Raw genomic sequence first — 27,530 nt, 5'->3', positions numbered from 1 at the left:
AATAGCACTACATAATGTGCATTCTTTGTCGTACTGCTGGAGAGCTGAGATAGAGAGGAACCTGTGACGTAGCATTATATGCATGAGTAGACTTCTTTTGTCTGTATCTGTCTTCAGCCGCCATTAGAGGAGAAATTATAAAGATATGTAATTTTAATTATTGTTGTGGTCTAAATACATTATAATTCATCAAAATTGTGTATTACTAATGAAAATTAGCTTGCCCATGTCATCAATAATATTTCTTTAAAGAATTTTCAGCACTTTTAGCGATTATCTTTGGTGTTGTTGGGCTGTGCCGCGACCCTAACGATTTGGAGCGGCGGCACATTTAAAAAATTGTTCCGCTATAAAATTAACCAAACCCGTAAATCGGGAGCAGGTAAAATTAGCAGTGAATTACGAAATATTTTTCTTTTACAGCGATCCTGAGGCTGACTGAATTTATTACTGGTTTTACATTTGTGCATTCATAGGCGGATAATTAACGTTGAAGTTGTTAATCTATTGGTTCTTTCAATTTCTAAAGCAAATAACTTAAACGTATAGTGAAGTGTGTTTTGTCAGTGATGATTAAACGTTCAGGTCGGCTTGGCGATATTTAACCATTTTATGCTAACAGAGACAGTCTTGTGTTCCATAACTAACGCCGGGAAAGAATTCAGTAAATATTTAAAAACGCACTGCATTTAGAAAATGTGTGCCGAGGCAGAAATACGTAAAAAAAATTTTATTTAAATAATTTTCAAAGTCATAAATGTTATTAATCAGTTAGTTTGAATTTATCAGCATGAGAGGGTTGCTAAAGTTCACGTAATTTTAAATGTGCTTAATTCTGTCTAAATGAATTTTTATTACCACACGTAAAAAAAAGGATTCTACAACAAAGTCCGTACTGAAAGAGTAAATAACAAAAATATTTAAAGCCATTTCTTCCCCATTTTCATCCATTCATTTTACATAATAAATATTATATATATATATATATATATATATATATATATATTAAAATGTCAGTTCTAGTATAATTTATTTGTCCAATGAATACCCGTTTATTATCTGCGTTTCTTCTTGGTGCAGCAATTTTAATGGCCAATAGTGTAACTACGTGGCTAGTTCCGACACTACATTGGTGTCATATTCAGGCACTTACTCATCCTGAATCGTGATATCCAACAATCGTTGCGTTAGGATAGGTCCAGCGTATATTAAATGGTCTCATGGATTCCTGTTTACACGATGTGTGCACTGCAGCCCTCTAACAATTGACAGTTATCGGTCACCTACCCTCAGCAGAGGAAACAACGGTTTTATGACGGCCTTCCCACGCGATCAGTGTTTGGTTCCATGCCAGGAGGGGCGGGTTGTGGGGGGGGGGGGGGTCCAATCTCATACTGACGAGCGCGTTCTATTTGCAACTTGCACTCGATTTTCTAATCACTGAAATAACGTAATGTGTAAAGTTCCATTTCGATTCCTTGCCCCCTTCTCGGAGCTTCAATTTAATTTTGTCAGGAAATGTAAATATTGCTTTCGCTTATTATTTTCCAAGTTATATCTATAAGCACATTCTGGAATACACTGTGTGTCGAATAAGGTAAATAACATTAATGTAATGAAAGTATGAAGAGGAAAAAATAAACGCGGGAAGAGAATTCCTTCTCCGTTCCTGGCGTGGGTGGCTTTCACGGTCGCTGCACCGGCCGCGCAGAATACGGTTTCAGATGGAGGCGCCGGCGCAGGCGCACCTTTTCGGCGGAGCACGGAACGCGGAGCGAGCTTTCGGCGCAGCGGGCGCCGGCGTGACGTCATTAGCGGGTGATGGATGGCGGGCCGCGCTGACGGCCCGGAGATTGCCGGCGGCGGCGCGCGTGCACGCGTTCGCGATGCGTGCCGGCGCGCGGGAAATACCTCTGCTGTTGCCGTAATAGCCGTCTCAAATTAAAGTCCCGATTTTTTTTTTTTTCTATTCGCAATTGTTCTTCTTACTGTTCTGTTTCATAACTCATCGCCGTTGAGAAATGTTGCTCAAAAAATTGGGTTTACCAACTACTGCTTCTGTGCACAAATGTTCCTCAATTAAATTAGCAATAAGTAATAAACTCACACAACAAAATGTTACACGATCCCTTAGAGTAGCACGCTGGCAGTTTTTTGGTGCTGTATTCGACCCCCTCTCCCTGCCTACTTCCCCCTTACCCGTTCTCCCCCCTCTGCCCACTTCCTCCTCCCCCTCTCTGCGATCAGCTCCTCCTTCCCCTACCTGTGTTCGTCTCTTCCTTCTCCCTCTCTCTCCATATCCTCCACCCCATCTTCTCTCACCATGAGCAAGTGATCACCCCACCCTAACAGTAAGGTGGTGGTTCTTACCATTACGGTATTCCATTCGAGACAGTAAGTAGTATATGTACCAAGTTAGGGTGAAATCGACCCAGGGGTGTAGGAGGTGATATTTACTCATGACTTCGCGAGAGTACGCACATGTCACATACACTGAAGAGCCAAAGAAACATACACCTGCCCAGTATCGCATAGAGCCCCCGGGAGCACCCAGAAGTGCTGCAACACGACGTGGAGTCGACTTGACTAATGTCTGAAGTAGTGCTGGAGGGAACTGACACCATGAATCTCGCAGAGCTGTCCGTAAATCCGTAAGAGTACGACTGGGTGGAGATCTCTTCTGAATAGCACGTTGCAAGGCATCCCAGGTATGCTCAATAATGTTCAGCGGAAGTGTTTAAACTCAGAAGAGTATTCCTTGAGCCACTCTGTAGCAATTCTGGACCTGTGGAGTGTTGCATTGTCCTGCGGGAATTGCCCAAGTGCGTCGGAATGCACGATGAATATGAATGGATGCAGGTGTTCAGACACGATGCTCACGTACGTGTCCCCTGTCAGAGTCGTATCCAGGCGTATCATGGGTCCCATATCACTCCAACTGCACACCTCCCATACCATTACAGAGCCTCCACCAGCTTGAACAGTCCCCCTGCTGACATGCAGGGTCCATGCATTCATAACGTTGTCTCCATACCCGTACACGTCCATCCGCTAGGTACAATCTGAAACGAGACTTGTTCGAGAAGGCAACATGTTTCCAGTCATCAACAGTCCAATGTCTGTGTTGACGGGCCCAGGTGAGGCATAAAGATTTGATGATGATGAAGATGATGATGCTGTTTGGTTTTCGGGATGCTCAACTGCGCGGTTATCAGCGCCCGTACAAATGCCCAACCTTTGCTCAGTCCAATCTCGCCACTTTCATGACTGATGATGAAATGATGAGGAAAACACAAACACCCAGTCATCTCGAGGCAGGTGAAAAATCCCTAACCACCTCCCCACCCCCCCCCACCCCCTCGGGAATCGAACCCGGATAAAGATTTGTGCCATCAGGGGTACACGAGTGGGCCTTCGTGTCCGAAATCCCATATCGATGACGTTCCGTTGAATTGTTCGCACATTAACGCTTGTTGATGGTCTAACACTGAAATGTGCAGCAATTTGCGGAAGGGTTGCACATCTGTCACGTTGTGCGATTCTCTTCAGTCGTCGTTGGTCCCGTTCTTGCAGGATCTTTCTCCGGATGCAGCGATGTCGGAGATTTGATGTTTTACCGGATTCCTGACATTCACAGTACACTCGTGACATGGTCGTACAGAAAAATCCCCACTTCATCACTACTTCGGAGATGTGTCCAATCGCTCGTGCGCCGACTATAACACCAAGTTCAGACTCACTTAAATCTTTACAACAAGCCGTTGTAGGAGCAGTAAGCAATCTAACAATTGCACCAGGCACCTGTTTTCTTATATAAACGTAGCCGACCGTAGCGCCGTATTCTGCCTGCTTCCATTTATATGTATTTGAATACGTGTGGTTATACCAATTTTTTGATGCTTCATTGTACTCGTATATTTCTATACATATTTCGTATTCACGCAGATCAGTATAAATGACGTCAAATCTCCTGAACAGTCTGAAGACTTAACAAATTAAAGCGCCATGCACGATACGGCTGTATTTCACGCATCTCATTGTTTATGACGTCATGTCTCCTGAGCTATGAGTCGTAGTATGATATAATTTTGCCGGCTGGAGTGGCCGAGCGGTTCTAGGCGCTACAGTCGGGCACCGCGCGACCGATACGGTCGCAGGTTCGAATCCTGCCTTGGGCATGGCTGTGTGTGATGTCCTTAGGTTAGTTGAGTTAAGTTTAAGTGGTTCTAAGTTCTAGGGGACTGATGACCTGAGAAGTCCCATAGTGCTCAGAGCCATTTAGTCATGATAGAATTTTGTAGGTACAATCAGTGGCATATGTGGATACTGTGTGCGAAATTTTTTGTGAATGAAGGTAGTAGTAGAGAAGCAGTAAAGTTAAACGTAATGCATGATGCAGCAGTTTTTCACACGTCTCAGTATTTGCGATGTCATATCCACTGAACTGCATATCGCACAGTTACATAATTTTGTACGTATAATAAGTGGTATATGTGAATACTGTTTGCAAACTTTGTCGTGTATACAGTCAGGGAATAAAAAAGCAATAAATTAAAACTGCATGTCTCATGCGTCAGTTTTACCGCATTGACACCGAAAGTCTAGTAAGCGGAAAACTTTCCTCTTCGTCATTTTCTTGAGGTTACCACCGATAAAAAGTTTCTCAAATGTTTGAAATTACGTGTAAAGTTGTTGTAAGCGACTATGTGCTTGCATTCCAAGTGCTGGATAAATAAAATTTGGGAATTCCAGTGTCGTGAGCTACACTTGACTTACATCACCACCCCTACCCCTTTGATAGTCTCGCCACACTTTCGTCAGGGGGCCGGCAGAATGTTTATGATCAGTTTCTTTGGATTTTTGATTTAACATAAGATACAAAAACCAGACCATTTATATCATGACTTCAGCTGAAACCTGAATATGTTCAACGAACGAAACCGATCGTAACAGAATAAATGTGTAACAATGTAGCTGAGGCGACTTTCATTAATCTTTATCATTAATGTCAGCTGTGGTGCTCAACACGACCAAGAGTAAAACAAGTGTTTTACAGAGTGCTATTACATACCACAAGCGAGCTTTTACTTCGACGCTCTCTCTCTCTCTCGCTCTCTCTCTCTCTCTCTCTCTCTCTCTCTCTCTCTCTCTCTCTCTCTCTCTCTCTTTCACAGCGTTAATACCGTCGTACGGGGTCCGCCGATTTTCATAATTTTGCAGGTTTGTATTATTTTAGATCTGTGGCCGGATGCATTTTCTGCCGCCACGATCATCAGTTAACTCGAGGGAAGGAATCGTGTGCCCCACCTGTCCCGTGAATCATGCTAACTCCGTTCGGCGTGAGTGGTATTTTCTGGGGCGAAGACTGGAGAACAGCCCAAAATTTACCTACGCGAGTGTGGAAAACCGTCTAGAACCACACTAAAGGTGGCCTCTGTGCCAGACCAGATGTCTTTAAACCGGCGCGCAGGTTCGATGCAGATCTGGCTCAGATCCTATCCTCACAAAGCTAGCGGGCTGTGCGTTACACTAAACGAGTGAGTCTAGTTATTAATTAATTTATTTATTTATTTATCTGTTCCCGTGAAACGACGTGACACAAAACTGCTTGGTCATGGAACGAATGTTTACATAGTTTGTAGAATTCGAATTAGAAAACCTCTGAACAAAAGAATTAAAGAATTAATAAAACACGATAAATAGAGTTTACAAGTAAATAAATCATTACAGCCTCTGCAGCCGAGGTCGCTAACGAAGCCTGTGCAGTGTCGCTAGACTTGGAGGTACACCTGTTTGAATTCTGGTGGTGGATGAAATTTTCACTGCCATTATTTTGGTGACACGGGGAGGAGAGAAGGTGGCACAAGGTTCCCGGTGACTAGTCTTCGCGCGTCGATGTCCTGGATGAACTTCCAGACTTCTTCGCCGTGTCTTACGAAGTAAGGGCCTGGGACACTTGATGATGATGCATCTGTCAGATGAGGATGTTAAGCTCGACAACACCCTTTCTGCTATTCGAGAGGAATAGGCTGTGTCCTGGCACCAGCTTTCACCCTCTCTCTTCATGATGTAACACAGACATAACACTACACTATACATTCATCCATTACACTCACCCACATTCCACAAATACACATGGCTGCCCACTCCCGCCGGAGGTTCGAGTACTCTCTCGTGCATGGCTGTGTGTTGTTTTTAGCATAAGTTAGTTTAAGTTACTTTAAGTAGTGTGTGGGTGTAAAGTGTATAAAAGCAGATATTTCTATTGGTGACTGAAGAAGGTGTACTGGACAGCATTACACCTGTATTTGCCAGCCGCGGTGGTCTAGCGGTTCAGGCGCTCAGTCCGGAACCGCGCGACTGGTACGGTCGCAGGTTCGAATCCTGCCTCGGGCATGGATGTGTGTGATGTCCTTAGGTTCGTTAGGTTTAAGTAGTTCTAAGTTCTAGGGGACTGATGACCACAGATGTTAAGTCCCATAGTGCTCAGAGCCATTTGAACCATTTTTTTGAACACCTGTATTTACATCGTTTCCAGACTAATGTTTCTAGCTATTACAAGTGGTATGTTTTTATGTCGGGTAGTACCTCCAAGTACATGCGGCAAGAGCAAGCCATTAATGCTTATTTTCACCTGAGCAGCAGATCAGGCGTTCAGTGTAGATGCGGGGACACAAAAACGGTAGTTCATACTTACAGGGTCGCCCACTTATTGGTGCAGTTACGACCGTGTCCAAAACGGCAGGTAGTAAATTATGTGAGGTGTCTGTGGGGAGACTGCTCAACGCAGAGAAAAAACAACCAACAATCTGATATATATCGCATGCAACAATGCGATACAACGTTTACATTTTTACACATTACAGAAAAAATTGAACAACTGTGCGTAATTGAAGGTGTGTGCCACAAAGAGATCTTTCAACTTGGATATGGATATTTGACGTTTATCAGTCACATTTTTCAGTTCTATTGATAGCTTACTGTAAATGAAACCTACTGATTAGTGCACACCCTTCCGTACAATTTTATCGAAGTGCTTATTGTTTCCCTGTGTAATATTCACTGAATGAATTTTGGAGGTTCTTCTGAATGAGTTAGCGCTGGTAACAAGAAATCTCATGATGAATTATATGTACAGGGATGACGAAGTTAGAATTCCGAGTCAGCTATAGAATGGCGCATATGAAGTTGGCGATCAGACACCGAAAATCTGTCTGACTTCCCTTTACTGGGCTAAAAATAATCTTGATGAGAGCGTAGTTTCCCCAGAATACAACACCATGCGATAATATACAAGGTGGAAACGTTGACTGTTTAAAAAATAACACAATGGTGTAGAGAAGCAGAGGTGAACAATTTGATACAGTATACTTGTGGTCTGTCAAGTTTGGAAGCTACAGTACTTCAGACAAAAACCACCTATGCCGCGGGGAGTGGCCGCATGGTTTTAGGCGTCATGTCGCGGGTTGCGCGACCCCTCCCGTCGGAGGTTCGAGTCCTCCCTCGTGCATGTGTGTGTGTGTGTGCGTGTGTGTGTGCGCTGGTCTTAGCATAAGTTAGTTTAAGATAGTTTAAGTAGTGTGTACGCAGTTTGGTCCTTAGGAATTCACATACATTTGAGAATTTTTGAAAACCCACCTAAGCTCCAGCGCATGAGTATAAGGTGAGATTTTCAATATCCTCTTGCCCTCTTCGCCCAAACTAGTAGTTCTAGAGAAAAAATGAACGAGTTAGTTAAATTTTTTTCGCTAGAGGACTCGGGCTTTGGGATATAGGAGAGAAACGTACAAAAGTGACATTCAAAGGCATCCCAAACTCGTACACTTAGACCCATCTGGTCAAGACTTTTAGTATAGTTGATGGAACTTCCTGCTACTACCGTACAAAAATTTGGGACAATACGAATTCGTTCCCACATTCTACCCGTTTGGTAAAACTCCACCTGCGTAGTTGGCTATTTCGCTAAGATTATTACCTTAAATTTTCTCGTGAGGGAAACCCTTACAAACTCGGTAGTTTCGTAGCAAGAAGGGCAGACTAGCAAAAAGATTTAATTGTTGTTGTCAAAATTCTCAACTGTTTGCCCTTGTTGATTGTGAATGTTGACACGATACAAGGTATCTAAGGAACAATTTTATGTGATTGACATAATGCGGCGGCGCGCGGTTCTTTCCGTGCCTTTACCTGCCTGTGAACTTTGTCTCAGCAGATCATCAGTAGGGAAGCCGAGCGAAACCTACTGTACTTCGAGGTGAACCAGGCTGCAATTAAAGTCACTAAATCTACGTTTCGTGAGAAAGTTTTCACACGAAATGAAAGGTTGGAAATTTTTTCCTTAATTAATATATTTTGAAACTTAGATGAACAAGTATCACTGCCAACCCCGTGCTAGTCTTAACGCAGTCACTCACTATCCCTTTCACTCAGTTTAGCAAGTTTATGGTGTTGCATTTCCCGAAAACGTAATAGCTACAAAAATACGTATTGTTTTTGGTTGAGAATGCTCGCCAAATATTAAGTCTGTCGGTACCTAATGCGGTCACAGTTTTTAGCCACCGACCTGCTCAATACCCCACGCGGAATAAAAATTCCGAAATTTCTAGACACCCACCGGAATAATTATGCCGTCACTTTACAACAGTTTTGATGTATGAAACAATGCTAGATCCGGCAACTTATCGTTTCCATCGGAACTACTACTATTACACACGTCCGAACTGTTTCGTGGCTAGGTTCAGACTCCTCCCTAGAATACTCTCAGTCTTCTCTACCAGCAGAGTAAGGCGCGCGAAGAATGTTGCTTTAGTCAGTTTACTCAACAGCCAATAGCAAAACAACATTCTCCCGCGTCAGTCCGCGCTTTTCATCAATAATCAATCGCAAAATAGTAAACCTAACGACTGCACTTTTTACCGACGTAATTATCTAATACGCTAAAGTTTTGTTAATGCATAAAGTTATTTACTATTGTTATTTATACCTGAATTAACTTTCCCTTTACCATAAACTTACTTTACAAATATATTCTACAAAAATCCCCTTTGTCCATATCCAAACTTCTTCGAAATGTTCCCGCACTAAATTCCACTACATAACTCGTTAAACAATTATCTTCATATTAACCTTAAACCACACTCACGCGTCATTCATACTGCTAAAACACATTTATAACATTTTACCTACAGAAAAAGACATAATAACACTTTATGAAAATACTAGAAAAGTTTATGAAAAACATTCTATTACTTTAGTGCACTCTAGTGGGCACAATCGAAACTAAATCAGTCCCCTATCCAATATTGTACTCTATCGGCTGATATATAAACCACGTGGGCGCCCAGTCTCGCGTCGCCATCTGTCACCATCCAGCTCTGAGACACATCTCCCATTTAACCGCCTCCAAGGCATGATCGGTATGCGGCGCTACGCCTCAATAATACTGACTTCGAGCATTTCACAACGTCGGAACGCATAAGGTGTATTAGGAAATAACATAAGCGTGGTCAACGCATAAAAAAAGTTGTTAAAAAGCGTTTGAATCATCTGTAGCGTCTAGCAGCAAATGATTGGTAAACATCAAGAAAACAGCGGACCTAACACGAACCCTGCGGCACCCTGCACTTTGCCAGAACTAGGCTGCACAAATATTAATTATGTAACGTAGTCAACCAAGCGGCATTGGTGACAATGCGTTTCTTCCCATTTGATGGGAGCGCAGCTTCCAAGTGAGGTAGGGGCCGGCAGCTTATCACCACGCAGCGCTGGACGCACAGTAGGTCGGTACTTTAGGGGGCGGCTAGAGGTGCGAGAGGCGGCAGACGGGCCATGCCTACCCTGGGCTCTCGGCTCGGCTCGCCTTGCCTTCCAGTCTATTAACTGTCGGGCAGACGCCGTAATGAACGGTAATGGCGCGCCTGGTTAGCAGGGGGGCAGCTAGGCGCGGGCAGCTATCTGGCCCCCCATTAGCAGTAAACTGCCAGCCCCCCCCCCCCCCCCCACCGCCCCGTCTTGCGGCGCACTTCATGAATTACGGTGGGCTGCGCGCGCGGCCGCCCTCGCCGTGTGTCGTGCTGGAGTCGAGTGCGGGCAACACCGACTCAAAGGAAGGCCTCGGCGCTTGTTCGTGACGTCACGTCAGCTAGGCACGGCGAACGCCACGTCTGTTGCAGGCAGAAACGCCTGGGCGTGCTTATCACTATAAATCTCTTATTTTTGGGAAAAATGTTTGATATTGTTTTGCATTCTGCAGTTTTATTTAGATGAAAGATTTTCTTACTATCGTAAAGCTACAAATGAAGATCATAGTTCTGTATTACTGAATCCTGTCGAAACAAACGTAGATCAATATGAGAAGATGCTTTGCCGCATTGCAAGCTACGGAAATTTTACATTCAAGTAACTATATTTACTTGATGCATTTTGCTATCGAAACTTACCGCAACCCGCTTACAATGAACTCGTTTCTTTTATTTATTTATTTATTTTCGTTTGAATTCGTCACTGGAAACGTGAACTAATTTACATGTGTAAATGTCCAACTGGTGCCAGTCATTAAGATTACAGGAATTCTAAACAGGAAACAAAATAGCTTCATACATCGAAAACACTGCTGAGCTTAAGCTTTTTTAAACATGCACATTAGAAAAGATAAATATTCCCCTCTGGCAACTGAAAGGAGAAACTTCATAAGATAAAAAAATTTTATTTGATAGAACAAGTATCTCTCTTTTGCCTCTTCTTCTGTCCCCCACCCCCTCCCCCAACGTGTAGAATCGCAAGATATTTCATTAACATACAGTGCTCCTCACCCCATAGTCAACCAAGATACCTAAAGAAGAGCACCAACATATTTACAGTTTCTTGTAAAAGCAACCCAGTAGAAACGTAACTTCCTCAGATTTACAAATAATGTAAAGAAGCACGAATTCTGTTGCTGCTGGACCGTGAAGTTGTTTTTGTACGTCAATCCTTAAAACAGGTGGAAACTTAAGTTCAGGAGTACACTATTTGTTAAGAAGTGTAATGAATTGCACGATTAATTGATTGCAGAAATCTCTCAGAACAATGTGTGTTGGTCAACTACCGCCAATAGTTTCACATTTTCCTGTGTCAGAGAGGGAGACAACACCATTATGAGTATGCCTGCAACAGATCTGGCGTTCGCCGTGTCTAGCTGACGTGACGTCACGAACAAGCGCCGAGGCCTTCCTTTGAGTCGGTGTTGATGCGGGCCGGCACACGCGTCTCCGCCACACTCCACTCTATAGTTTACTGTAGTCTGCTCTACTGGCCTGCCTGTCGCAGCCAACTGGCTCTCACCGATGAAGTACTCGCCTCGTGCGTGATCCCGAAAAATTTAAATATTAGTCTTGATCTCAAAAAGCCGTTCATCTTGATGTCTAGTCTCAATTCGTAACAATCTTCTTCAGTTCATAATACGGTGTCCCTGCCCCTCTCATCTTTCTGCTAAAATCGAACATACATTGGTGAGTTCTCCTGCAGCACGATCTGCCCTGAAGCGACGTACATACAGATAATCGGTCAGGCGCAAGTAGGGCTCGCGCACTGTGGGTTGCGTACAAACTTAATTACGAGGGCGATCCGGAAAGCAAGTTCCGGTGGGTCACAAAATGGAAACCACTGTGAAAATATGAAATGTTTTATTTGCAACAATTAGCTACACCTTCCAGCTACTTCTCAACATAGTAGCCGCTCCGATTTATACATTTGTCGTAGCTTAAAGATTTGACACTGCGTTACCGGTTTAAACGAAGTACGTCGTCGTTTTTACATTTGAAAATGATGATATAGTTCGTTGAAACAGGTGAGGCAACCTTATCTTTTTAAAGAAAAAGTTTTATAGACTGCCACTGTGGCTTCACTATTGTAGTGTCAAATAAACTTTTAAATTACGTTTTAGTCACAGTTCTAATGAAAATCATGTCAGAATACAGAATTTGTCGTAGCGTTGTACCAACTTTCCAATACCTTCGTCATAGAAGGCAACCGCGCGGGATTAGCCGAGCAGTCAGGGGCGCTGCAGTCATGGACTGTGCCGCTGGCCCCGGCGGAGGTTCGAGTCCTCCCCCGGGCATGGGTGTGTGTGTTCGTCCTTAGGATAATTTAGGTTAAGTAGTGTGTAAGCTTAGGGACTGATGACCTTAGCTGTTAAGTCCCATAAGATTTCACACACATTTGAACATAGAAGGCCTGTACTTCCTGCCAATTCTCTACGCTGGTCTGTAGACTGCTGTCTGTGTCAAAACATTATCTTCATAGCCAGCGGTTCATGTGTGCAGAGCTGAAACTCAGGGATCGCCAATTACGGGCTCTATCGGGGATGAGCAAATACTTCCCATCGAAAAAGCCGCAGGAGCATCTTCATTGCCCCTGCTGTGTGTGGTCGAGCATTGTAATGCAGAAGGAAATGCGTGACAGCTATGTGGGTTGCTCCTCATACTTAGCGGGAGACACTATTGTTCTAAACATCTTTGCGCGCTCACTGTGTGCTCAGAACTGAAAAGAAGGAAGTGACGCGATCGACGGGCATGCCAGAGGCACTACTAACGCATCTGTGCAAAGCTTCATCGCTTTTTCACTGTGATTTCCATTTCACACCCCATCGGACTTACTTCCAAATAGCCCTCATGTTTATATAGACGGTTTATCCATTCCAAGAATCGTGATGTCGATTTTTTCCTGTTATCGATATTGATACTGGGAAGATATCATGTTCCTAAGAGTCCAACACTTTCGAGAATGTTTTAATTTCAAGCTTCAAGTCGGATAACAAATGACGAAAGAATTTTTTTTCATGTTGCATAATAACAAATTAACAATTTTTGGATTTTTTTCTTTATTTATACTGTAAAACTTTCTTCTTGCTGCAATTCATTATTCTAAACGAGTAGGAAGTACCCTATAGCTTTTGGTGAGTGAGATTGCATCAAAATATGTGATATAAATGGCCGTGTCTTTTGATTTCATTTACTTAGAAGCTTCACGTTTTAGCGTCGCCGAGGGACTATGGGCGTTGCTGGTATGTGACATAGCCTTCAGCTTGATGCGTCTACCCGTTCCTCAGCAAAAGGATTTGAACAGTCGGACAGACGACCAGTCAGACGCACAATGAACTCAGTAACGCTTCCGTTTTTATCGATTGAGGTACGGAAGCGTAAAAAACTAGCTGCATTACACGTGTTAACGAGGCTCGTAGAATTGATGGTGTCATCCCTATAAATCATGTTCATTTCGTAAGGTCCAGCTGCAACAATTGAACGAAGGAATCGTACTTGAATAGAGTATCTGTTCTGTATTATCAGTTCGAGTACACCAGTTTTTGCTATCAATTCAGCCCTAGTTATAACCATAGTTTATACTAGCTGTTTCACATCTACAGCTTTCTCTCTCTCTCTCTCTCTCTCTCTCTCTCTCTCTCTCTCTCTCTCTCTCTCTCTCTGTCTAGAAGCCACCTTAAGATTTGAAGACACTAGCTGTTATTCAAACAACTGCGCGTTTATCAGTTAATAAGCAGTTTCTAAAAGCATTAGATGTTTAATTATGACGAATGCTTGTTTGAATCCTATGCAGTTCATCATGTTTAAACACCCTGAGAGTTCACGGAAACGCCACGATACGCGAAATTCATGGTTTTCGTTAGAAAGTCTCACGCCACACTACTCAAAATTTCCGTAGACGTCAATCACGACCAATTACAAACTTTGACGAATTAATCTAATTCTTCATAAAGCAAATATTGCACACTCTTAAGAAAATCAGGAGCTACATGAACTCGCATCACAAGACCTAGCTACGAACTCCCAGAGGTGGACGCCAGAAATCATCTCCCTGTACCAAAGCCCGCAGATGATCTCTTCTCTGAGTGATCCAATAACACGAAAGTCAATCAGCTTCCTATTTGAGTACAGCCCTTAATTGTCAAGTTTTTTAAAATGATACTGTGCTAGCAATGATTTTCAGAACTCAAATAGACAAAAATATTGTTTATAAAAAGTTCTAGCTTTTTCATTGTGTTCAATATAAGAAGAAAGGAAAGCGAAAAAGAACGCACCAAAAAATATCGTTAAGAGTGTAACACGTCACATGTTGTACGTTCAAATACTGTGTCATGAAGCTACTGCGTGTTTCGGTATAACTGTTGTTTAAGATACAAAGAGGCGTGCATTTGCTAGAGGTCACCATTGTACGAAAATCACCGCTGTAGAATGGTGAGCGACAAGTGGTGCTGCTGGTTCATGATAACACACGCCCCATATCCCAAATGTCGTAAAGCAGAAATGACGCCAGCTGAAGTGGGAGACACTTGAGACCCGCCCTATAGTCCTGATCTCTTCCTTTGCTATTGTCAAGCCTTGGGTTCCTTAAAAAAGACCTCGAAGAGTCGGCGTTTCATGTCGCATGAGGATGTGGAGCAGGCAGTTGCGGGCACTTTCACGCAACAGGACAACGTCGCTGGGATGATTGCCTCAAGGCTGACCGGGAGGTTGCTTGATTGTCTTACCTATTCTTGGCTGCACGGTCTTTGAACAGTAACTTTCTGATCACCCCTTACAGTAAAAGAGTTCACCAAGTGGAAATAATGTGGTGATAGTATATAATACGATAAAACAATAACCCTAATGAGAAAGTTGTTAATTGATAATGGAAGCCGGCCGGTGTGGCCGAGCGGTTCTAGGCACTTCAGTCCGGAACCGCGCTGCTGCTACGGTCGCAGGTTCAAATCCTGCCTCGGGCATGGATGAATGTGATGTTCTTAGGTTAGTTAGGTTTAAGTAGTTCTAAGTCTAGGGGACTGATGACCTCAGATGTTAAGTCTCATAGTGCTTAGAGCCATTTGCACCATTTTTTGATAATAGAAAGCCGTTTAGTAAATTACGAAGTAATTTAAAATGCAACCTACAAAAAAGCAATGTTACCAATTCAATTAAGTAATCTCCCTCTTTTGACCACCATTGTTCCAAAATCAGTTTACACAAAATTCCAATGTAATGAATTCCATATTTACTCGCTTGAAGAGCTGAAGTGAACTTCACGTTACTAAAGTACCGGAAACCGGCTACCTTACGGTCATCACATTCCCCTCAAGTAAGTGTCTTCTTATCTAGGTTGATAATCTGATTCCTACGTTCACTCATACTTACTTGTTATTTTCGTCCACAGTCACTCACATAATACAACAGACGAAACTAATGTCATTTAATTAGTAAATGAAATAAATTTCCTGAAGTAGTCGACGATCATTGTGCATATTTTGTGAGTAGAACCATCTATACCGCTCGATGTATGTCTTTAATTATGACGTTCTTTCAGCTACTGATAATCCCCAGATGAAAAGCAAGAACTTGAAAAACAAGGTGCAGTCTGGATATCATTGAAACCTACGCCTAATCGGGCGCCTTTATTCATGATTCACTTCCATACACAAATGCACATTGTCAGAAATTTCTTCTTCGTATTAATTCCTATGTTTGATGCAAGCACACATGTTTCAGTGAATTGTACCCCCTTTGTGATAGTATTCTTCTTATATCCTCCTTCCTTCGTCAGCCTGTGTAATTTTGGTTCCAAGACAGATGAGTAACTTTACTTCGTCGTCTTTCATTCTGATGTTAAGTTTATCAATATTGTCGTGTCTGCTACTTTTCATTGCATTTACTCTGAATCCGTATTTTGTGTTCAGTAGCCTGTTCATTCTATCTTCAACAGATCCTGGAATTCTGCCTCACTTGCTCTGAGGATTGCAGTGTCATCATTAAATTAATCTTATCATTGATATCCTTCCACTCTGAATTTTAATCCCACTCTTCGACATTTCTTTGTTTTTGTCATTGCTTTTCAATATATAGATTGGACCATAGGAGCGAGAGACTGCATCCGTGTCTTACGCTATTCTTAATCCGAGTACTTCGCTCTTGATTCTCCATCTTTCTTTTTATCTTTTCTTGTGTATAATGCGAATTACTCGTGTTTCCCTGTAAATTCGACCTATTTTTCGAACATTTCGAACATCTTGCGCCTTTTTGCATTATCGGACGCTTCTCCCAGATCGACAAATCATTTGAACGTGTCTTGCTTTCATTATGAAACGAAACGTCGGAACTGCCCTGTGTTGCCGTTACGTTTGCTAAAGCCAAACTGATCGCCATCCAACCAATCCTCAGTTTTCTTTTCCATTCTTCTATATACTATAATATTCTCGTCAGCAACTCGACATACAAGGTTTTTAAGCTGACTGCTCAATAGTTCTCGCGCTTATCTGCTCTTGCTGATGTCGGAATTGTATGGATGATATTTTTTCCAAAACTCTGATGGAATTTCAACAGTCTTACAGATTTTGCTAACCAGCTTCAATAATTGTTCGGTCGCCGCTTCCCCCAATAATTTTAGAATATCCGAAGAGATATCATTTATATCTTCCGCCTCTTTTTATCGCTAGTCTTTTATACATACTTGTATGCGGTAGTCGGAAAAGTTGACATAATTGTCGTTTATAACGAATTTCTGCAGACTGTTGAGCAGTGTTGCGTCTGTATGCTGAAATATAACCAGAACGCGTATCTAACGGTCTTGTGGCGGGTTACAGCTAACTGTGACGTCAGACCAGATGTTTGCCATTCCAGGGCAGCGTGGACAACAGGAGAGAGCTCCTGGTGATCTGGAGCTTCCAGCCTGTCTCCAACGCTTTCTCTGGTGGTTCACCATTGCTCATAACAGGAAAACCTGCGTTCTCTATACTATCTTTTACTCCTTCTAAAACTTCGAATAAGATTTCGAAAAATGATAATTACATGTCAAGGTACATTTTTCAGTACTAATTGTTTTTGTAAGTGGATTGATAACAGCCTCCATATCAAAATCCAGGATGGGGAGGATATTCTGTAAATGTTTTACAAAAATAGCTACTGATTTTCCTAACAACAAGTTGATATACTTCAATTGTTTATCGTTACCAAACAGTCATAATATACTGTCAGATAAGATCACTACTGCTAAAAAAAAGTATAACACGAGAAAAGGCAGGTTACAATAAATTATTTTCATTTTTATATTTTCAGATATTGTGAAACATTGCATTTTAATAGTCTATTCTCTTTTGTTTCAGGTAAGCAAGAGTGCAGCTAGATCTATTCCCCTGGTAAGTCAACGACTCAGTCGTGCGAGTGCCTACTTTTGCAACGTATTTTGATGAGTGATATCAGTGAATTTATAATTTTGAATTTATAATTGTGAAAATAAAAGTCTCAATCGCTTTTATTTATTTTTGTGAGTGCCGGTTTGCCATACCCCTAAGATGCTACATATCCGATCCCCCGTGACGTACACGGAGAGGAAGCTCCATATAAGGTCACGAAAACTTGAGAGATGATGTCGCACAATGGATAACGTCTTGTTAAAAGAAAATTACTAGAGTTTCGTTTCCACATCTCACGCAGATATATTAATGAAGGGATTAGTGAAACTACAAAAGGAAATCAGTGATTACAAACATTTTAATTTACTACCGTAAAACATGATACAAAATTATCTACACGCTTAATCAAGCATATAAAAATTTAATACGTAGAAAAGGGATTTTAACTGCGAATTGTAGCCTTGACACATGTGGGTGGGTACATGAAAGCATAATGTGAAACTATAGTGTGGTTTTGTCCAATGACTGGAAAAATGGTTAGTGGTCTGAAAAGAAATCTCCAGAAAAACAAGAACGAATTATAACACTTTTTCAAAGCGCATGTTGGGTCCAACTAGATGGCTGCGAATGTTAAAGGCGTACAATGAAATCCAGATGCAAATTAAGTAGCTTCTTGTACTCCTTTCCTCAGTGGCTGCATCGATGGCACATGCTTGCCACTCTTAAACAATGTGAGTTTAGAAGACGGCAGCAGCAGTGGCTGGAAATTTGGAGGCCAGCTCGATCTCTGTACTTTGCTATAAGTTGTAGACATCGCTCTCTGTAATTTTCTGCCACGACGTAGATCGAGTCTATTCATCTATGTCCTAAATGTAAGCAAGCGTTCTATATGAAACTTAGCTGGTCCTGTCAAAACCAGAATCTTGCTGGCCAGTTGCAGCAGACCTCCTGAGAACCAACCAATAACGATTTTATAAACAAGTTTAATAGCTTCCAACTCTGACGGATTTTGTCATGGTTAACCATTAATTGTGTGGCATGGGAAAGAGGGCAGAAAATCTCTCCCACTACACGACATATTTTCAGCCATGACCATCCAAAAGCCTTACACACAGACATGCACAGCAAACCCCACTTTCTGCCGAAATAATTATCGCAAGATAATCACAGAACCTCTTACTCAGATTTATATGAACATTCCTGCATGACACAGCAACATTCAATGGTTGGCCGCACTGTCTAAAGCTCAGCGTTTTCACCTGGGCTTCAGATCTTATCCATCCAAAAAGGATACCTTTCAGCGCCTCACACGATGCAGTTTTCATGACATGCAGTTCACCCTCTCGCACTCTCCTGCTGTGTGGACACAGGAGACTGCCACTTCCCTGTTCTATAGCTGTGCGGAGATGGCTTTCAGCACCAAACAGTTTTATGACACCTCAGTCCTCGCATCTTGACAGTTGCGAACCGGATAAAGAAAGCCTCCTACGTTGATTAAATATGAGCTCTCCCTCGCCATATTAAAAGGAAGCGAGAGGATGAAATAATTAGCAATGCAATCGTTGGCAATAATGACTATTATCTGTAGTTTTCATGCATCGTTAAAGAACTGACTGTACTGACTAATGGGATCTGCATATAACATTATAAAAATTGACAATTTGTGCATAAACTGTCATTAACAACAGTACGACAAGTGTTCCACACCGCCACCATTCATTGAAGACTGGCCACTGTATATGCCATCGTTGATACCTGCACACGTTCAGAAATCTCAGTCATGTTCCGAATGCACTGACAAACACCCACCATGTGTTCCCGGAGTCCATCAACACTGTCGACAGGGCTGGATTATACCGAAGCTTATAAACATCCCCACACAAAAAGAAATGCAATGAGTTCACTTTCGGGGACCTGAGAGGGCGTGGTATTGACGGTCCACAACTAGTACAATTCTTATTGAAAGACTATATACCAGTAGCCTACATAGGTATCTGAAATGAAGATAGAAACAAATAAGGGTAGTTCATCACTTTTTAATTTACGCCTCACTTGCGGTGCTTCGAAATTAATGTAGCCTCTGACATTATCAATGTTGTAAGATTAGCATGATTGCGCCTGTGTTCATGTGGTTTATTTTTCGTCTACTAGACCCTTTCGTTAGTACCTACAAAAGTCAAACACACTGCAGATGCGGTATATTATTACTGCTGTATTGAAACCGCTCTCGTCTTGCACTGTTTATTGCTCTTACTTCTTCTTTTATAGTTTTGGTCATACTGTTCTCATTGTTGTTCATAGCTTCTGGTTATTATTCGTCCGACAACAGGACTGCAATTTGTATTACTGTAGCAGCACAAAGTGTTGCATAAGGTTCTGTATGTGTTGGTATTTAAAGGCTTTGTTTGTTGAACGCGGCATTAGGCGAGCGGTCTCCGGCGCTGCAGTCACGGACTGTGCGGCTGGTCCCGGCAGAGGTTCTAGTCCTCCCTCGGGCATGTGTGTGTGTGTTTGTCCTTAGGATAATTTAGGTTAAGTAGTGTGTAAGCTGAGGGACTGATGACCTTAGCAGTTAAGTCCCATAAAATTTCACACGCTCCCTCTTTTGTTTGTCGTGGTTATGAGGCGCAGATGGGAAACTAGGCGCCGTGGGCTTACAAGAAAGTGGTAAACAACGAAAAATTGCGCTGAATGTAGTCGCGTCTTGCTCAGCCCCTGTCCAACAACCTCCTATGGTTTAAGCTAAACGACCAAGTCATTACGAGAAAAACTGAGAATTGAAGGGATTTGCATGTTTGAAACGTGTTCCATTTTTAATTTTACATTCCGATAAACCTGAAGGATAATTAGAAAACGCTTTCAGCCTACTCATTTGGAATGCACCCTTCGAAATTGTGTAGTTATCAGGAATGAAAGCAACAGAAGATAAAGTTATCTACAATCTGCAGTTCTAAGCGTCGAAGGGCATGGATGTAGTAGTTGCTCATCGTAGAAGGCCATGAACGTAGTAACTGACAAGAGAGTGGGACGGGTTCTGCCCTATCCTCGTATTCAGTATGGACAATAAAAAAAGCAGTTATTGATCCTAAGGAGAATTTTGGATGATCAGATGGAAAAAGCAAAACTTTTTTTTTTTTTTTTTTTATTTCTGATGACACTGGAGCATAGCCAGATTGGTCTAAGCCGTTACTTTTGTAGGTACGGACGAAAGGGTCTAGTAGACGATCAATAAACCAAATCAAAATAGGCGCAGTCATGCCAACCTTACAACATTGATAATGTCAGAAGTGAAACATGGGTAATGGGAAATAGTTGATTTAAATCGAATAACGGTGACCGAGTTACACTAGTAAATATGACGCTTAATGTACTAGACGAGTTTTGCTATTTGGGAGCAAAATAACTGACGATGACGGAAGTGTACACGATACACAGGGTGTCTCGGGCGGAATGTTCAGTGTTGTGGGATATGACAGAAAAGCAAAAATATCTAGAAAATGTGGGCTCTGAAACGCATACCTTAAGAAGTATGAGCATTTGTTCGCTAGAACAGGTGTGTTCCATAGTAACGAAGATGAACAGGTGTTCATAATTCTTAGGGTTGCGCTTTAGTGCTCATGTGTACTGGACATTTTTTCCTTGTTTTGGTCTATATTACCATCTCTCAAAACATGGAAACCAAAGAAGTTGCAGCGGAAGAGATTTGTTTCACAGTATCGTAGATGAAGAAGTGCTCCTGGCTTTTAAGGTATGGATTTTAGACTCCATGTTTGCTACACCTTTTTTGCTTGGAATGATGGTCACGTCATATCCCTGACTATTGACCATTCCTCCGCGGACACCCTGTATAATGAAACTGACAATAGCAAGAAAGTATATTGTGTGACAGAGGGATATTTAACATCTAATACTGTTTCAGGATAAATTAATGACTTGAGTTTTTCCGGTAAATATTTGTCTGCAGTGTAACGTTATATGAAAATGATACAGCGACGATGAAACATATAGAGCAGAAGAGAATAACAGCTTTTGAAATACGGACCTACATAATAATACTGAAGACTGAATTCGATGTAGAGGTCAGTTTGTAAGCAGGCTGTTTAGGTTTTTATGTTGGTAACGCCACGTAGCTCTCTGTATGAAAATCACTGACACTGCTGTGTGCAGTCTGAGGCTGGTTTGCATTGTTGGAATATTTGCTACTGTAGTGTTGGGCAGTTGAATGTGAACAGCGCATAGCGTTGCGCAGTTGGAGGTGAGCCACCAGCAGTGGTGGATGTGGGGAGAGAGATGGCAGAATTTTGAGAGCGGACGATCTGGACGTGTGTCCATCAGAAAGAGTAAATTTATATATATATATATATATATATATATATATATATATATATATATATATATATATATATGATGACTTTTGAACATTATTAAGGTAAATACATTGTTTGTTCTCTATCAAAATCTTTCATTTGCTCACTATATACCTATCAGTAGTTAGTGCCTTCAGTAGCTAGAATCTTTTATTTAGCTGGCAGTACTGGCGCACGCTGTATGGCAGTAGTTCGAGTAACAAAGATTTTTGTGAGGTAAGTGATCCATGAAAGGTGTAGGTTATTGTTAGTCAGGGCCATTCTTTTGTAGGGATTATTGAAAGTCAGATTGCATTGCACTAAAAATATTGCGTGTCAGTTGATTGTTGATCAGAATAAGTAAAGAGAGAAATGTCTGAGTACCTTCAGTTCTGCTCAGCTGTTTGAAAATCAAATAAAGTAGAAGTTTACCAGCACAGTCATTCTTAATTTTCAATGGGAACGTTTCAAGATAATGAAGACATAGTGAATCGCTTTAAGACGTAATGAATCGCTTCATGGCGTAACTTAGCCAAAAGAAGAAATAGGCTGATGACAGGCATCATGAAGTATAGTCGAATCAACGGAAGTATGTGAATTTGTGTATATGTGCGTGTGTGTGGCCGGGGTCGGGTGAGTGGGTGGGTGAGACCGGGGAGGGGAATGGAAATTGTAGATGCAGACCAAGTGATGTATGGATGAATACAGTAAGCAGATTCAAATGGGTGGGTGCAGTAGAACTGCACCAAATTTCGCACTTGACAAGCCAACAAACGTCTCCGCTCTCCTATATACATCTGTATTACGCGGCACAACACGAAGTTCCAATGCTCGTTTGGTAGCAATATGGAGGCTGCGAGAACGCAGTGTGGTGCTTACATCAGGGTCAACGACTGACCAAAAATGCGAATAGCTTTGACAATATTTTATCACGATTTGCACTTTTTAAACAAGCACTTCACAGACGGAGTTGTGAAAGAAAAAGAATCGCGGCAAAAATTAACTTTCTCTCTAAAAAACAGCGTTTTAATTGAAATCAACATCGCAGCAGTGTCCGCGATTCGAATTCGAAATGGAAAACCACTAGCGCAATGCTGGCTGTGCGATATCGGATTATGGAAATTCGCGATTTAACGTCCACCGCAGAACCACAGGCTGGGAACCGAGGGCCCGTAAAAAAGAGAGAATGCAATGCCGCACTATCTGCGGAGACCAAACTCCCCCACATGCTGCGCGCAACGGGGGTTTAACGAAGAGGCATCACGCGCGCGGCGCAGGCTGAAATTGCGTTAATGGGTATTTTTATTCACTGTATCGTCAATATAAGTATGAATCTTAAAATTCTGCACTCAAAATTACTTCATGTCACTCGGTTTACTGTTCTATTGCGTCTCTTGACAATCTGAGTAAAATACTGTTGTTCATGTTGTATTCCCTACAGTACTTTTTACAAGAGTGGTATTTAGCAAGGCAGTGTGGCGGACAAAATATATTCCCCATATTGCACGCCTCATAATTTCTGAAGAACGTTTGTGCCAGTACTGCAGGTACACTGGATCAAGGCAGTGAAAAATTCAAACCCAATCGGACAAGAAAATTCCATATCACCAGAGCTGTTCCCGTCATCCCTTTCTTTGGAGGAGGGGGGGCAATCACCAGTTTCCTCCTTGAATGAGAAGTTCACTCTGCAACGGAGTGTGCGCTAATATGGATCTTCCTGGCAGATTAAAACTGTGTGCCCGACCGAGGCTCGAACTCGGGACGTTTGCCTTTCGCGGGCAAGTGCTCTACTATCTTTGTTTTATTAATTTTTTTTTCGCGGGCAAGTGCTCTACCATCTGAGCTACCATTTTTTGACATTTATTTTTTTTAAAGCATACATTATATAATTTTTTTTTTTTTTGGCTTCTGTGCCATTAAAAGAACGTTTAACACAGAGGACGCTTCTTTTGCATCAAGAAAGGAAAACGCGTTGTCACTGCAGGTGCGTTGCTTCTGCAGCAAAGGAAACGTTTCATTCCTTGTTGATGACTCTTTGCTGCAAAACTTTTATTTTCATCGTGTTTTGGTTTTTTTTGTTTTTCTTAACTTTTTTAATATACAAAAAAGATTGTTTTTAATTGTTTGTTTCCACTATTCTTTGCATGAGACATCTCGGCTTGTTGACGGCACTCAACGCTCGCCTTCTCGAGGGTTGCCTATTATGGTACACCCCAAGCATATAGCTTGGTCTCTTTTCATTTTCCCCGTTTGTATGTGATCTTCCTTGTCGGCAGTTGTCTTCTCTTAGCACTGAGTGCCCAATTGCCGGACGTCACACACTGGTTGTGACTGGGAAAAAGAAAAAAAAAACACTGCCATCAACGGACGCAGTGCATACATCTACTTCGTCGTTCCTTGTTCGTTTTTTTTTTTTTTTTTTTTTTTGTCATAGTCGTTCATAGTGTCGTTATTCTCAATGCTGGTATATGGTTCGCGAACTTTTGTCTGTATTTGTCATCCTTCATCAGCAGTTGTGCTTGTGTGGCTAGATACTCTGTAGCCCTGGTAAGATGGCGCATCTTCGGCTTGAATTAGGTAATGCAGAGTATGTGGTGTCAGCCATGTCCATGTATTTGTCTTCGTGATGGGGTAGTAAGTGCCATCAGGTTGCAACACCGATGTGATGGAGATTGTCTGTCTAGCTGTCCTGCAGATAGAGGCAAGGTTCATTCTGCACCATTCCCAGACCAATTTATTTTCTCCGCAGACACATCTGTGTAGCAAGTTGAGCAAGTTGTCTACGAGGGCACACTCTCCACGTCTGTCAGTTGCCGACAATCGTATACTGTGTAATTTTTCTTTCGTAGGTATGGTCTCATTAACTACTTTATACCACGCTGATCTGATATTTGTTCCGAGCACTTTGTTGTGGATGTTCTTCCAGATTTGAGCCCAATCCCGTAGGGGATATTTCGTTTCCATGCGGTTTACTCTTCCACCAGTATTCATTATCCGGTATAGTTGGGCGGTTGTAAGGTCGTGTATTGGTGCGCTCAGTTTCGCTCGGAGGTAACTAACTTCGAGCAGAAACATCCTGATGTGGTTGGCTTTGTAGTGGGTTTCCCCCAGGTTTATCGGTATTGCCATATTAGTAGGTGTATACATCCGTAGGGCCATATGGAGCGCGCTGTCTGGGTAGTCTTGAAACAGCTGAATTGTTCTCCGTGTAAGAAGAGCCTTGCATTTAATTTCAACATGTATTAGCCCTAGGGCCCCTTTCTCTGATGAGAGAGTAATAACATTAATTCCAACTTTGAATATTTCGCCCCTCCAAATATACCAACCAATTGCCGTCATTATTTGCTTGGAAATGCTGTTGAACACAGGGATTGTCTGCCCTACATACCAGATTTTCGAAAGTATCATTTTATCGATAAACTGCACTCTTTGTATGAGATCCTGTTCTCTGCCTTTATTTTGCTGGAGACAAGCTCTCGTCATAGCCAGAAGCTCTTGCCAGTTGTCCGTAGTAGTTTTCAGAGGGCAGCGGCTCATTCGTACTCCCAACAGCTTGATACTCTCGTGTGCCACATATGGGCAGTTATCATCGATTCTGAACCCTCTACCGATCGGCATTAGTTTAGTCTTGCGATAGTTGAGCTTTGAGCATGAGGCTCTTTCATACTCCCGTGCACTATTAGTGACTTCTTGTAGGTCTCGCTCCGAACGTACGATGACACTAACGTCATCCGCGTATGCCACACATTTTACAGTCGTCGAATACAGGGTTAAGCCCTCAAGTGTACGGTTCAGCAAACGAACAAGTGGCTCAATGGCAATGACAAAAAGAGGCATTGACATGGGGCACCCTACCATCTGAGCTACCGAAGCACGAATCACGCCCGGTCCTCACAGCTTTACTTCTGCCAGTATCTCATCTCCTACCTTCCAAACTTTACAGAAGCTCTCCTGTGAACCTTACAGAACTAGCACTCCTGAAAGAAAGGATATTGCGGAGACATGGCTTAGCCACAGCCTGGGGGATGTTTCCAGAATGAGAAGTTCACTCTGCAACGGAGTGTGCGCTGATATGAAACTTCCTGGCAGATTAAAACTGTGTGCGCGACCGAGACTCGAACTCGGGACCTTTGCCTTTCGCGGGCAAGTGCTCTACCATCTGAGCTACCGAAGCACGACTCACGCCCGGCCCTCACAGCTTTACTTCTGCCAATACCTCGTCTCCTACCTTCCAAACTTCACAGAAGCTTGTTTTCAAACTTAGTTCAACCTGTTCCGGTGAGTGGCGCCGTCACAGCATGTCTTCAAGATGGCTGCTACACTTGATGTTCGTGAGTAGCAACGTGCTGTCATAGAATTCCTGTGCTGTGAAAACGAGACAGTGGAAAACATCTACAAGAGGTTGAAAAAAGGTGTATGGAGATGCTGCTGTCGATCGCAGTACAGTTAGTCGGTGGGCAAGCAGGTTACGTGATGAAAGCGGGCACGGCAATATTGAGGATTGTCCTCGCAGAGGCAGGCCTCGTACTGCACACACTCCAGACAATGTGCTGAGAGTGAACGAATTGGTGACTGCTGGCAGACGTTTCACAGTGAACGAATTGTCACGCTACGTTGGGATAGGGGAAGGAAGTGTTTGCAGAATACTGAAAGTGTTGGCTTTAAAAAATGTTTGTGCCGTGATGCTGACAGTGGCTCACAAAGAAACAAGAAAAACGGTATGCAGCGAACTTTCGGAACAGTACGAGAATGGTGGAGATGAATTTCTTAGGAGAATTGTGACAGGTGATGAAACATGGCTCCATCATTTTTCACCAGAGACGAAGAGGTTATCAATGGAGTGGCATCATGCAAATTCACCCAAGAAAAAAAAAAATTCAAAACCACACCTTCTGCTGGAAAAGTTATGGCTACGGTGTTTTTCGATTCCGAAGAACTCTTGCTTGTGGACATCATGCCAAGTTGAACCACCATAAATTCTGATGCATATGTGATGACACTGAATAAACTTCAAGTTCTACTGACTCGTGTTCGACCACATCGGCAAAAGCAGGATGTTTTGCTGTTGCAGGACAATGCACGGTCACATGTCAGTCAAAAAACCATGGAAGCGATCACAAAACGCGGATGGACAACACTGAAACACCCGCCTTACAGTCCTGACCTGGCTCCATGTGACCATCATCTCTTTGGGAAACTGAAAGACTTTCTTCGTGGAATAAGGTTTGAAGATGATCACTCCCTTGTGCAAGCTGCCAAACAGTGGCTCCAACAGGTTGGTCCATAACTTTACCGTTCGGGTATACAGGAGCTGGTTCCCAGATGGCGTAAGGCAGTCTAGAGGGATGGGAATTATGTGGAGAAATGGAAATATTGTATCTACACACTGTAAAACTTTCAAACATGTAGAATAAAAGATGGATTTAAATAGTGTGCATTTCTTTTGGAGTAACCCTCGTATTTCTTCTCCCTGAACTTCAATTCCCTTACAAATTTCTCCTTGGTTTCCGCTATTGCTTTCTCAGTGTATGAATTGAGTAACATCGGGGATAGGCTAGAATCTTTTCTCACCCCTTTCTCATCTACAGCCTACCTTTCACGTCCTTCGACTGTGCGGCTCTTGTATAAATTGTGAGTACCTTCTGCTCCCTGTCCGTTATTCCTGCTACCTTTGGAATTTCAAAGAATGCAGGCCGCATTGTCAAGACTTTCTCCAGTTCTACGAATGCTATAAACAAAACTCTTTGCCTCGTTTATTATACTGCGCACGTTCTCCCGTGCTGGCCACAGCTTCTACCGCAGGGCTTCTCTACACATTCGTCACTGTTTCCCGCTCACTCGGAGTGTTACCCTCCTCTCCCGCTCTGCGTCGTGTGCGCTCCCCAAAGTTCGATGACACGAACCTCGCAGCAACGTCGTAATGGATCCGCTGGCCGTGAACCGCATCTGCTTCGCTGACTGCATCACGCCGCTCGACCCCACAATCGATTGTCGGTGGTGACCTTAAGGCAGGTCAGGGCTCTGCGCTGGTA

General features: G+C 42.6%; 1 protein-coding gene across 1 annotated transcript in view; it reads left to right on the top strand.

Annotated features, from left to right (window-relative positions):
• The first annotated feature begins 1,724 nt into the window (after positions 1-1,724).
• LOC126484660 (transcription factor SOX-9-like) overlaps positions 1,725-27,530 on the top strand; it is a 176,051-nt gene continuing 150,245 nt past the window's right edge. Inside the window, exon 1 of the mRNA XM_050108251.1 lies at positions 1,725-1,924. Coding sequence (XP_049964208.1) covers positions 1,725-1,924 — 200 coding nt within the window. The remainder of the gene's footprint in view (positions 1,925-27,530) is intronic.

This window comes from Schistocerca serialis, chromosome 6 (genome assembly GCF_023864345.2).
Source record: "Schistocerca serialis cubense isolate TAMUIC-IGC-003099 chromosome 6, iqSchSeri2.2, whole genome shotgun sequence".
In the NCBI taxonomy this organism is placed as follows: domain Eukaryota; kingdom Metazoa; phylum Arthropoda; class Insecta; order Orthoptera; family Acrididae; genus Schistocerca; species Schistocerca serialis.
The sequence above is the reverse complement of the archived record's forward strand: the minus strand, read 5'-3'. Positions and strand labels throughout refer to the sequence as shown.